Consider the following 12,663-nt stretch of genomic DNA (forward strand, 5'->3'; position numbering starts at 1 on the left):
TCGTATTAACGAGAATAAAATTAGCTTGCCGACGCTTCTAGTACTCCGTCTTCTTTTTATACGCGGAGAAAGAACACGTGGGCGATTACTATCTCAGTAATCATTCTTGACCTCGTTACCGACGATGGTTAATCCACGATCTTGAAACTGATCGGTCAAATGGATCTCGAGAAAAAAAAGCATGGCCGGGTCGAGCAGAGTAGAGTAGAATAAAACAGAGCTGAGCCGAGCCAGGCCGAGCTGAGCTGGGCCGGGCCGAGCTAAGCTGGGCCGGGCCGGGCTGGATTGGACCAAGAAGGAGTTGAGGAGAGAAAAATTAGTAGCTGACGTTGTACTTTAACTTCTCAAAACTTTATCCAATAAATTAGATCCTGGTTACGTGTACGTAGACGTATGCTTACCTTCTCTAAAAGAAAAAAAAAAGAAAGAAAAAAGAAAGTAAAGAAAAGGAAAAGGGCAAAAGAAAAAGATATAATAAAATGCCTTGGAACTCTCTTGATCGTTGCATTTACCTCCTACCAGTTCAAGTCTCTTCCACTCGGATTACCATTTCCAGCTCCTCGAATCCTTTCTCCGTTCATTCGTAGTAGGGCACCTTAGAGAGGAAAGAGAAAGAGAGAGGAAGAATGAGAGAGAGAGAAAGAGAGAGAGAAGGAAAAGGGTTGAGAAAGAGAGAGAGGGAGAGAGAGGGAGAGAGAGAGAGAGAGAAGGAGTACTACTGAAGGACAACGTCGGCAAGGAAGACAAAGTCGTATTGTCTATCGATGCTTGGTGTGCCAGCAGGACAATGACATGGCGGTTCCTTTTAACAAACTAGAAAAAGAGAGCAAGAGAGATATGTTGGCAGTAACAGCTTCAAGAACAGGAACAGGAACAACGAAGAAGAAGAAGAAGAAGAAGAAGAAGAAGAAGAAGAAGAAGAAGAAGAAGAAGAAGAAGAAGAAGGAGAAGAAGAAGAAGAGGAGATGGAGAAGGAGGAGGAGGAAGAGGAAGAGAACTCTGGCACCATTTGATGCCGTCTTTCATTGAAGGTCAGAGAATAGATTTGGCGTGGGCGAGAGAGACCTGCTGGAGAAGGTTGTGGAACATCGTTGGCACCGGCTCCCACTTAGCGGAGATTAATTCACGCTATTAGCCCCTCGATGGCACAATGCACGACTCGCCTAACAATAATAAACAAAGCCATAATTATGGTAAGCCGGGTGGAGTGGCCCGAAGCAACGGCATCCGTGTAGGATTCCCTCGAACGGCTCCTCGACCTTAACCTCTCTCTCTCTCTCTCTCTCTCTCTCTCTCTCTCTCCCTTCTTCTTCTCCCTCTCTCCTTCTCTATCCTCCTCTCCCCTCTCTCTCTCTCTCTCTCTTATTCGTTCTCGCTTCCTGTCTGCATGAGCCAGATATCCAGGGGCGTTTCTCCTAAGCTCCTTGCACTTGGTGCACAATAGAGAGACGTAAGGTGTCGGTGTATATATATAAGTATATATATGTGTATTTGTGTGTGTATAGCTCTACGCAGATTCCTCCTAAGGCACTCTCCAACAGCGAATTTTGTACGTTCAAAAGAAAGAGAGAGAGAGAGAGAGAGAAAATGTATATGTGTGTATATGTATGTGTATATGAGAGAAAGAGAGAGAGAAAGAGAGACAGTCCTATAGTGTCGTGGCTCTCACGCCCTGCCAGGCTCCAGACTGAACCCTCTAAGCCCAGTGCCAGTCCATTCCTTTTGTACGCAAGGAAGAGGTGGAAGGAAAAAAAAAATAGAAATGAAAAGAAAAGAAAAGAAAATAGAATGCAAGAGCTTGCTGAGACAGGAATTTATAGTGTATCCTGGCGCCCACCGGTCTGAACACACAAACACGTTCAGCAACCATTCTTGAACTCTTCCATCAGTATGTTCTTGGTTCCAGCACGTCTAGACTGAATCTTTCAAAAATCTTGATGAAACGTTCTACTGTCTTTTTCGTCTCTCTTATCCAAAAGATTTTCACACTTTGGGGACATGTAATCCCTCATGGTTTCCCCCCCCCCTCTCTCTCTCCCTCTTTCTCTCTCTCTTGGTGTTAGTAAAAAATATTCACAAATTTAATGTTGAAATATATTTCTTTGGAGCTACGCGATTGGACGACATCAACGCTCAAAGGAACGTTATCGTCGCCAGTTTTTCTTGCTCGCTAAGCGGAAAATTACCTTCAACTTGTTCCTCTCGCAAAAGACGTTTATACATTTTCGCCGGATCTACATATATATATATACACACACACACATATATATACGTATATATATATATATATATATATATATACACACACACACATATATATACACATACACATAAACACACACACACGTGCGCACATATGCGTGTACATATGTATATGCACATCTATATATACGTACATGAACTATATTACTACATGTGTATTATACATAGCGCACGGTTCCCTCAGGATCATCCGGTGCATCGAGGCGCGAGCCCGACTTCACGGCAGGACGCGTCCAATTATAAGCGTCCATTCGTTACGTGATCTCATTAAATCCCAAGAATCTCGAAATTCGATCCAACGAACCATCGTTCATCCTGGAACGTCCATGTTGATAATTCCAATATTATCCTTCCGTTTTCGATTACAAGGTAGGATATTTTACCTTTCATCAGAGGATCACTGTTAAATTTTCGATCGGTGGTTAATATGGAGATATAAAAAATTTATTTGGATTAAAAATAAAATGGACCGAGAGCGGAAATTGGAAAGATTGAATAAATTATTAGATCGTGAATTGCGAATTATTATATTTTTTTATTTAGTAAAGGCAACGAACGAATGAATTCTGTATGTATCTTTTCTTTTTTTTTTTTTCTAGTAAAACAAGTTAAAGTCACAACTAAACGGCGATATTAACGACGTTTCTATTACATTTTTTCTTAAGACATCTATAAGGATTAAATATAGCATTAAAATTCATGTTCGAATTGAAAAAATATAATTGTAAAAAAAATAAAAAAGAAAAGAAGAAATAAGGAGAGAAAAATATTTCTTTATCTTTCTACTCATTTATTCAGTTCTCTTTGGATCGGAAATTAAAGCAATCTTTTTTCTACATTTTTTTATTTAATTCTCCCCTCTTTCTTCTTTCTTTCTTTTTCCTGTTTTCTTTCAAACTTTCCCAATGTATTCTGTTTATTAATGAAAATTCAGAATTCGGCCAATTTGGAAAATATATCCTACCATTCTCGATTTTCAAGGATCGAGTGCACACAGTTCGCTGATACTTTCCACTCTCTCGCCATTCGTCCAATGAAATTTTCCATTCGAACACTCGAGTGTCCTCGGCGTTAGTCTCGAAAAAAACCACGAGCACGGTCGTTCGTTCGTTCGTTTGGTTGGTCGGTCGATCGGTCGATCGGTCGGTCGGTCGGTTAGTTGGTTGGTTGGTTGGTTGGTTGGTTGGTTGGTTGGTTGATTGTGATGGTGATGCTCATTGGTACAGATTAATTCGTGTCGAAGTTAGTCCAACTGGAAATCGTACTTCACGTTTTGTAACCTCGTTGAATTCAACATTCAAAAATCCCCGATGAAATTAAGTTTGAAATATTTCCTATCTAGAATTCTCGATGGATTTATAATTTGAATAATATCATCGTCGAAGAGATCGAACATCCTATATAATAATATTGTATAATTACATGTTGTATCTATCACTGCTTTCCAATCTTGTTGGGAGGCACTTTACGAAATTACCTGTAAATCGTGGCAAAAAGGGACAATACGCTGGAGAATCGGGCTAATTGTAAGAAAAAGTCAAAGAAAAAGATTTGCGCAAAAATGGCGCCAACAAATGGGGAATAATTGAGTGAAGGCACACGTCGTATATGCGAGGCACACTCTCACACACTCGCTTACATACTTTCTCACTGTTTCACTCATTTACTCACTCACTCACTCACTCACTCACTCTCTCTCTTTCTCTCTCTCTCTCTCTCTCTCTCTCTCTCTCTCTCTCCCTCCCTCACCTTCTCTCTTCATCCTTAGTCCCCGGTGTCTGACACCGAAGCTAATGGTTTAATCCTAACATGGATGTTAACCAGATTACCGACCGAGGGCCGCTCGTGCGGCGAACATTTACCGTGGTTTCTACGAACAAATTAGCCGCGATTACATGGATAATGGCGGAAGGGTTGATAGCCACGATGCACGAGCAACGAAGCAAACCTGACACGTCGAAGCTTGCTACAATTTTCTATGTTCTCGTACTGACCGATAACATCGACGTTCGAACCACGAAATTGTATTTTTTAATTCGAAACGAATAACAAGGACAAGTCTCAATTTTAATTTTCAATTCAGGAACGTCACGTTTCGTTTCGTTTCGTTAAAGTAATTGGCAAACGAGTAATATAATAAACTAATTCCAAATTTTATCGTACCGCGTTCAGTTAGATTTGTTCATTAATAATAAATACTTATTTTCTTTTTTTTTCTTCTTTTTCTTCTTTCTCTTTTTTTTTTGTATTTATTTATTTATTTATTTTTCTTTCTTTCTTTCTTTCTTTATCATATTGCACGAGAAACTTTCCACGCTGCACGATAAAATTCAAACTCATCGTGTAGCAATTTTTATTACATCGCTTGATACTTCCTTTTCATTCTATCTCTACCTGAAAGAGAGAAAAAGAAAAAGAGAAAGAGAGAGAGAGAAAGAGAGAACGCTACTTTTCTTTGATTTTTATTCCCTTCTCCAGGAAATTGTAAAAGAGTAAAAATATAACGCTTCTACCGTTAGCACTGTGGACCTAAAGAGTCCTGGGTTATTATATTGCCCTTAAATTATGCCGTCATAAAAACGCGATGAAGGTGCCGTGACCGAAGGTATCTCGGCAAATGGAACGAAAAATCATAAAGGTGGAAGAGAAAATAATGTTCTACGGATGGCAAGTAACCAGAAGGGATCGTTATACTTTGCGGTTGGATCTTACTGTTTTTCAAAAATATTCATTGAAATTTCTATCTGATAGGAAGGGATCTATCGAATATATTTAATTATTTATACATCGCTTCGTTAAGAACCTATCCTCGAATTTTCTCTATCGAAATAGAAACTTAATAAATTCTTTTTAAATAAAAAGAATCATTAAATAAAGATCCCGATACTCAACCTTGGTCGAACCTTTACGCGATTTTTTTGAACGGATTTATATATAGTAAGAAAGAAGAAAAAGTTTAAGTATAGTATATACTCGGTAACGTTCATTCCAACTCTCCTCCTCCAGTATCGTCGTTTTCGTTGTCTTCTTCGAGCCATTTCGTAGCTTCCAAATAAAACAAACTTTCATTTCCTCTGTTCTCGAGTAGCTCGGGGAGGAAAAGTCCTCGCGAAGAAACGAACTTCATTTCGCGCGGAATGAAGTCATCTACCTCTGATGGCTATGTAACAGTGTGAGAAAGAGAGAGAGAATGAGAGATAGAAAAAGATTCGCGGTTTAGAAGAAGATAAACGTAGGAACGAACGACCTCAGGACGGAAGTGGAATTTCTTCTTCTCCATATATTTTTTTGTTTATTCGTTCTACTCCTCTTCCTTCTTCTTCTTCTTCTTCTCCTTCTTCTTCTTTATCTTCTTCTTCTTCTTCTTCTTCGTCTTCTTGTTCTTGTTCTTGTTCTTTTTCTTCTTCACTGTTGAAGAACGAAACGAAAGACGAGAAACATTCCGCAGATGAATCTCTCACGAGACAAACCGAGGTCTTCTCCTCTAAGTGAAACACTCCACTCCACTCCACACGTCCATCTTTTTTCTTGTTTCTTCTTCTGCTTTACTTCCTACTCCCTTCATCCTTCTATCACAAAGAATATTGCCTCCTGGGCAATTATCATCACAGGATATCACAGGTTACCGGTAGGAACAACGACGATTCTCTTGTGAACACCTGGAATATCCAAGATTGTTAACGATCCTTCTTTTGCTAACTTCCTTACGAGCTAACGCCGAGCTATGCCACCATTCTTTTCGACTTTTCCAAGAAATCCACGAACGATCTTGTTTTCTCTTGGGTGGTCCAATCGAAATTCTCTTATTAAAAGAAATCTGAAATTGCTCGGCCTTTATAACTTAACGATGTCCATTCTCTGCGATATCTTTGATATATATATATATATATATATATATATATATATATATATATAATTATAGTATATTATTATAATTTTATTCTTATTCAACGAAAAAGTTCATCTCAATTTCTAAAACTAAATATTACTCATCGCTTATTAATAAAAAAAAAATAATACATAATAAAAAACAAATATCATAAAAAGAATATTCAATCAATCTCTAAAGACGTCGTAGTAAAGTAAAAAAAAAAAGAAAAAGAAAAAGAAAGGATGGAAATAAAAGAAAACGTACGAAACACATGACGACTATCGGCGAAGGTAGTTCGGAAATAAAAAATAAATAAATAAAAATATAAATAAAAATATAAATAAAAAAGAAAAATAAAACAAAAACACAAAAAAGAACAATGAAAGATCAAGGAGATAGGGAACAGTCGACACGGTCGTCGTACCAAGGTCGTAATCGTTTCCAAGATTTCCTTGACTAGTTTTTCGTTCGAACGAGAGAAACTACACAACTATTACCACTACTACTACTACTACTCTCTCCTTCCCCATTTTCTTCCTCCTTCTCCTCCTTCTCTGTTTTCTCGATCAAGAGCATACCACTTGAACGTTTATTTCTGCCCTGTCCAGATGATGAAGCACGGCTGGGACAATTACGTGAGGTACGCCTGGGGGAAAAACGAGCTCAGGCCGATCTCGAAGAAGGGCCACAGCGCCAGTATCTTCGGCACGTCCACGATGGGTGCGACCATAGTCGATGGTCTGGATACCCTTTACATCATGGGTCTGCACGATGAGTTCAAGCAAGGCAGGGATTGGATTGCCGAGAACCTGGATTTCGATATCGTGAGTACCATTTTTGCTACCTACTTAGTTTTCTCTCTTTCTCTTTCTCTTTCTTTTTCTCTGTTTGGTCAAACCAAACTGAATCTCATCCAGGTAGCTTTCGTAGAGATTGCCTTCGAAAATGGATTCTTTTCATGCTGGACACTCGCACGATATGCTTTTAAACTGCTTTCGACGCCATCATTTCTTTTCAAGGAAAACGATCTCACGACATGAAAGCTCGTGATATATCGTTGTGTGTTTGTGTTTTATTATTTTTTTTTTTTTTTTTATCAATGGCTAACACATTCTTACATGATTCTTTATTTTTCTATTTTCTAAGTATCTGTATTTCGTAATCCAAAATAAGATTATGATAATTGTCACTTTTGTCGTTTCAGTCAACAGTAATATTGTCGATCGCACTATTCTTTTATTAGAGTTCATGATTCTAAATACTTTTAATAGAATATCAAATTATCTAGCATCTTATCAGCTCCTTTTATATATTATATAGAATAAGATATTAATTAATCCTTATCATTCCTGTGATATCACTATAATCGCGATTTTATTTTCATTCTTTTTTCTTGTTTTTTTTTTTTTTTTTTTTTTCGTATCGTCTTTCATCAACACGTTTTGTAATCTAGAATTAGATATTAATTAATTACCAGTTGATAAGAACGTTTACCAATTACATTTTCTTCTTTGTTTTACTCTCATAAATATTTTTAACGAAATATAAAATTATGTAATAATTTTTCGTTATTGAATCTTAGAACGTTCACCAAATATCTTAGAAATATCATTGGAAAAACATACTGTAATAATTTTCGAATGATAAGCACTAAGCGTACGATATCTTATCTTATAAAATAATTCTGATTAAGAAGATGATCATTTCAAAATAAATACAATCTGATTTTACGATTGAACGACGATAGAACTATCATTTTTAAATAAAAAATCCAATATACAAATTTCTCTTTCTTTCTTTCTTTCTTTCTTTCTTTTTTGTTGTTTTTTTTTTCTATCATGCATAATAATAGTTTAGACAAATTTAAAGAAAGAATCGATTAGCCTCGACTTTGAACAGTTCGAGAAAGCAATGGAAAGGTATATACACGGAATGATATTTACAAAAAATATATATCTGTATATATATATATGTGCGTGTGTGTGTATATGTTGAAGGAAGCCAAAAGCAATTTCGTCTCGTGTCAACTTTTCGTAGAGTTTGGCGTCGTTCCTTCGATAGATCGCGTCGAATCCAACCTTTGCAAATCCCGATGGAACGAACGAACGTACTATACATGCATACATGCATACATACATACATACATACACACACACACACACATATATATATGTACGGACGGGAAAGACTTTTCGTAGGCCGATGCGAAAAGGCCGTGTAGAAAAGGATAAAAGGAAGGTGTCGAAGGAAACCATCTCGCACATTTTGCGCCGTAAAGAAGCACGGAAATGTGTTTGCGTTCGAAAGTCGCGACTCCAAGGGCGAACCTTTTTCGATTTTCTCGTAGCATGAACCAACTGCTTCGAGTCGATATAAGAAAGAGAAAGAAAGATGAAGAGAGAAATCATTTTTACCTAGTAGCATAATCGAAACAACCTGTCGATAAAATTCTGATGTAAAACTTTTCTTTTTTTTTTGTTTTTTTTTTATTTTTCTTTTTTTTGCATTCCTTTGTTTTCTATAACTTTTATCATTCATTGATTAAGTTCATATCTTTGTTAAGAAACAATTAACTTTATCGTATACGATACATAGATATATATATATATATACGATGATGATCGAAAGTTATCGATAGTGATTTTAAAGATCGATGTCAGATTGCAAAAAGTTTCTTAAAGTATTTTTCCTAGTTTTGCGGTCTGAAGAAAAGAAAGGAAAAAAATATAGCTGAAGAAATCTCGAGAAAGTGTAATTAATCAAATGGTTTTCGTATCGAATTAAATGTGTATCGCAATTGAACAGGTGAATTTAATATCAGTTAGAAACTTTCGATTATACCATATGTGATGTAGATAATAGATGGGAGTATAGATAACCGTAGAAATTAATCGGGATATACTGATTGAAACCGGCCTGATCTTGAGTAGAAAATGTAGCGAGATTGTGAACGGAGTAAGATAAAAAAGAAGAAAAAGTAGGTCGAGAATTTCGAGAACGCAAACCTGATTTCTACATTCTTTTCTTTTCTCTTTTTTTTTTCGTTTAAAATCGTTTTCTCTCGACGTTCCATTTTTTTCTCATCTTTTTATTTCTTCTTTTTTTTTTTTAATATAAATAAATTCATAAATACTTATAAATCATTTATCTACGTGTGTGTATATATATATATATATCAACATTGCCTTTAAAAGGCAAAATCATTTTCATCATTAACAAGTTGATTTTATTATTGTAAAATGTTCAAAAGAAATATAAAGAAATTATTATTTAACTCATACATTCATTAATAATAATAATAATAATAATAATAATAATAATAATAATAATAATAATAATAATAATAATATATACCGTAGCTTACATCAATCATATCTAAAACTATAAACGAAATGAAAATCTAATGTCCCGCGATCCTGATTAAGGTGTTAAATAAGTTAATCGATATGTAAATCAATGTCTCCATGTGTATTTCTCTAACGGGAACCCTAAACTGCGAATAAACTTTAGCTATGGCATTTTCCTTGCTGGCAGTTTCGTAAGTAGCAGACTGGAAACTTAGCTTGGTTTATCTGAACTTAGGTAACAGGGTGGCGCATAGGGTACGTGTGTTAGACGGTGTTGAAAGTGTTGGTGCAACTTTTGATAGGGATGATGAGAAGGGGTGGAAGAGGCTAAAGGAAGGGAGAGAGTGCAACGAAAGCACGAGTCCTAACACCTCGAGTTCTCTCTCTCTATCTTTCTCTCTCTCTCTCTCTCTCCCTCTCTCTCTTTCTCTTTCTCTGTCTCCCTATCTCTGTCTGTCTGTCTGTCTCCTTCTCTCTCTCTCTCTCTCTCTCTCTCTCTTTCTCTTACGTGGTATTAAGGCGAATTTCTAAGTGGATAACTTGCCGTATTAGCCAACCGTGTGGCACCTTTCCTCACGTTAACCGGCCTGTCACACCTGCCAGAATCTCTGCCCACCGTTCTCTTCGTTTTAGTTTGCCCCCACGAATACGATTCTCTCTTACTCTCTTTACTCTTCGCCTATCCAGGAAACTTCGCAAACACGATTTTCGAATTTAACACCCAACCAACTGCTGAACGTTTTCTTATTAGACTCTACGTTAACGGGATTATAAAGGTATCAAAGTGTTCCGTGAAAATTTCGCTTTAACTTTCGTCATCTTGTTGTATTCGATCTATTTCTTTCTTGTTTTTTTCTTTTTTAGTTTCTTTTTAATTTTCTTTTTTTTTTTTTTTTCGTTATTTGTTCGTTTCCCTTTCGTTCTTTTTCTTTTTTTCTTTTTGGTTCTTTTTTTCTTCCGGTTATAATTTTATTATGCTTTTTCGATAAATTATAAAAGCGGAACTAATTGTTATATGTTAAAAAATATATATATATATCTTCCTCTCTTTTTCTCAAATTCATATTTTTTATTAAATTGCAAAAGTTGGATCTCTCTCTCTCTCTCTCTCTCTCTCTCTCTCTCTCTCTCTCAAATTCATATTTTTATTAAATTACAAAATGGACCTAATTGTTTATGTAAAAAAAAAGTGTTGGATCTCTCTCTCTCTCTCTCTCTTTCTCTTTCTCTCTCTCCTCTTTCAAGTTCATTTTTTTCCCTCTTTCTTTTTTATTTTTTCTTTTTTCATAGTACCAGTGTTGTTTTAATTATGAATGCTTTTTTTACATTTTTCATTATTTTCGTTGGCTATATTAACGTTAATATTTCCTTCAGCGTTTTTCAAACGTTAAGAGAGGCCAAGGACTCTCGCACAAAGGAACGCAATTCTGCTTGAAATTTACGTCCAAGTTATTGCAGGAAGGATCACTCGCGATTAATCGCCTAGAAAGATTAGAACGTTCCGGGCAAGTATTTTTTATGATGTTGGAAAAATACCAGAGAGCTTGAAGGACGACATTTCTTTTTCCCTTTTCCCTTTTTTTTCCTTTTTTCTTTTTTCTTTTTCCGTTCAAAGTGAAATTCGCCTTTCATTGTGGCTAATACCAACTTGGAAACGTAACAAAAAATTCTCGCCGGTGAAATTCCATTCGATTTTTTCTCTTTCCCCTCGAAACGAAACCACAAAGTTTTTATCAATGTATTTTCGTTTTCTTCGTTTCAATAATATTCCGAGCAATTGAAAATAATTTTTTTAATTTACTTTTTTAATTTTCATTTATTTAAAATTAATTTCTCTTGCTTTTCCTTTTTTTAATAATATTTCAAACAATTAAATTTTATGTAGATATATATATATATTTTTTTTTTCGATAACATTTCGAGCAATCAAAATTATTATTTATTTTTTTCTCGATCATCGTTATTATGATTTTAAAAACAAAAAGGTCGTCATGATTTCGTATCTTTCGTTAACAACAAGGCGAGAATCGGAAGTGGTTTCTGTTCAAGTTTCTATAGACTCGTTCACGATTCGGAAGGCCGTTAAATTTGCCGCGAGGGACTCAACTGCTTACAAGAAAGTAAAACGAGAATGGCCCCTGTCGTATTATGCATGAACGAAATACGGTCACGATTTAAAAGAAAGAGAGAGAGAGAGAGAGAGAGAGAGAGAGAGAGAGAGAGAGAGAGAGAGAGAGAAACAAAAATTAAACGGATTAAAACTCATCATAAAAATAATGATAATATTATTCAAATGAACAACAATAGGTAATAAAAATTATTCGATAATATTTAATAGAAGATCGATAAAAATTGTGAAATATCTTTTTAAACGATTTTTTGTTTTTTTAAATAATGCTCCAGACGAAAATTTTGTTACATATTTTTCTAGAAAAAAAAAAAAAAATAGAATAAAAATAAAGAAAAGAAAAAAATATTCACGAAAGATCGTGTTTTATCTTTCTTCTCCCTTGTGAATACCATTGAACGTGGTACACATGAATAAACAAGAAAAAAAAAGAAACACTGCAAGTTCTCAGAAAGAAGAATCGATCGAGCCCGTGTATTTCGTAGTAGCATTTATTTGAAAAAAGGTGGACCAAGAAGGAACGTCCCAGGCGCATTTATAATACTCGCGTGCATTTAAGGTCCTTCTCCTCCTTATATGCGTTTGTAAAACGGGCACGTCCGGACGGCAGAATGTTTCTTTTCCTTTTATCATTTTTTTCATTTCCTTTCTTTTTTTTTTATTTGTTTTTTTAATTTTTCTGTTTGCTTTTTTTCATTCATTCATTATTATTATTATCATCTTTTTCTCTCGTTGCACTTCCAACGCTCGAGACGCCTACATAAGTATCAGAACGGTTACATATCGGTTGCACTTACATAAGTATCAGAACGGTTTCTATATCTTTGAAAAAGGAATTATTAATAAAATTATTCGTTATATGTAACAATTAATATTAATAATTATTATATTGAGGTATAATATAACCATTAATGGTTATAATATTAATAAGTTTAATAATAATAAAAAATATTACAATATTAATATAGTGATGAAATAAAAAGAAATTAATTTTGAGATTATAATAATAATATATTATATTATAGGTGTATAAAATGTATATGTATCACGTATAT

At 35.2% G+C, this 12,663-nt stretch overlaps 1 protein-coding gene across 5 annotated transcripts in view; it reads left to right on the forward strand.

Annotated features, from left to right (window-relative positions):
* Positions 1–12,663, forward strand: part of LOC122628573 (mannosyl-oligosaccharide 1,2-alpha-mannosidase IA) — a 301,060-nt gene that overhangs the window by 264,342 nt on the left and 24,055 nt on the right. For all 5 annotated transcript variants that reach the window (XM_043810983.1, XM_043810986.1, XM_043810984.1 and 2 more), the window contains one exon: positions 6,742–6,957. In XM_043810983.1, coding sequence (XP_043666918.1) covers positions 6,742–6,957 — 216 coding nt within the window. The remainder of the gene's footprint in view (positions 1–6,741; positions 6,958–12,663) is intronic.

Source organism: Vespula pensylvanica, chromosome 4 (assembly GCF_014466175.1).
Source record: "Vespula pensylvanica isolate Volc-1 chromosome 4, ASM1446617v1, whole genome shotgun sequence".
Lineage (NCBI taxonomy): Eukaryota > Metazoa > Arthropoda > Insecta > Hymenoptera > Vespidae > Vespula > Vespula pensylvanica.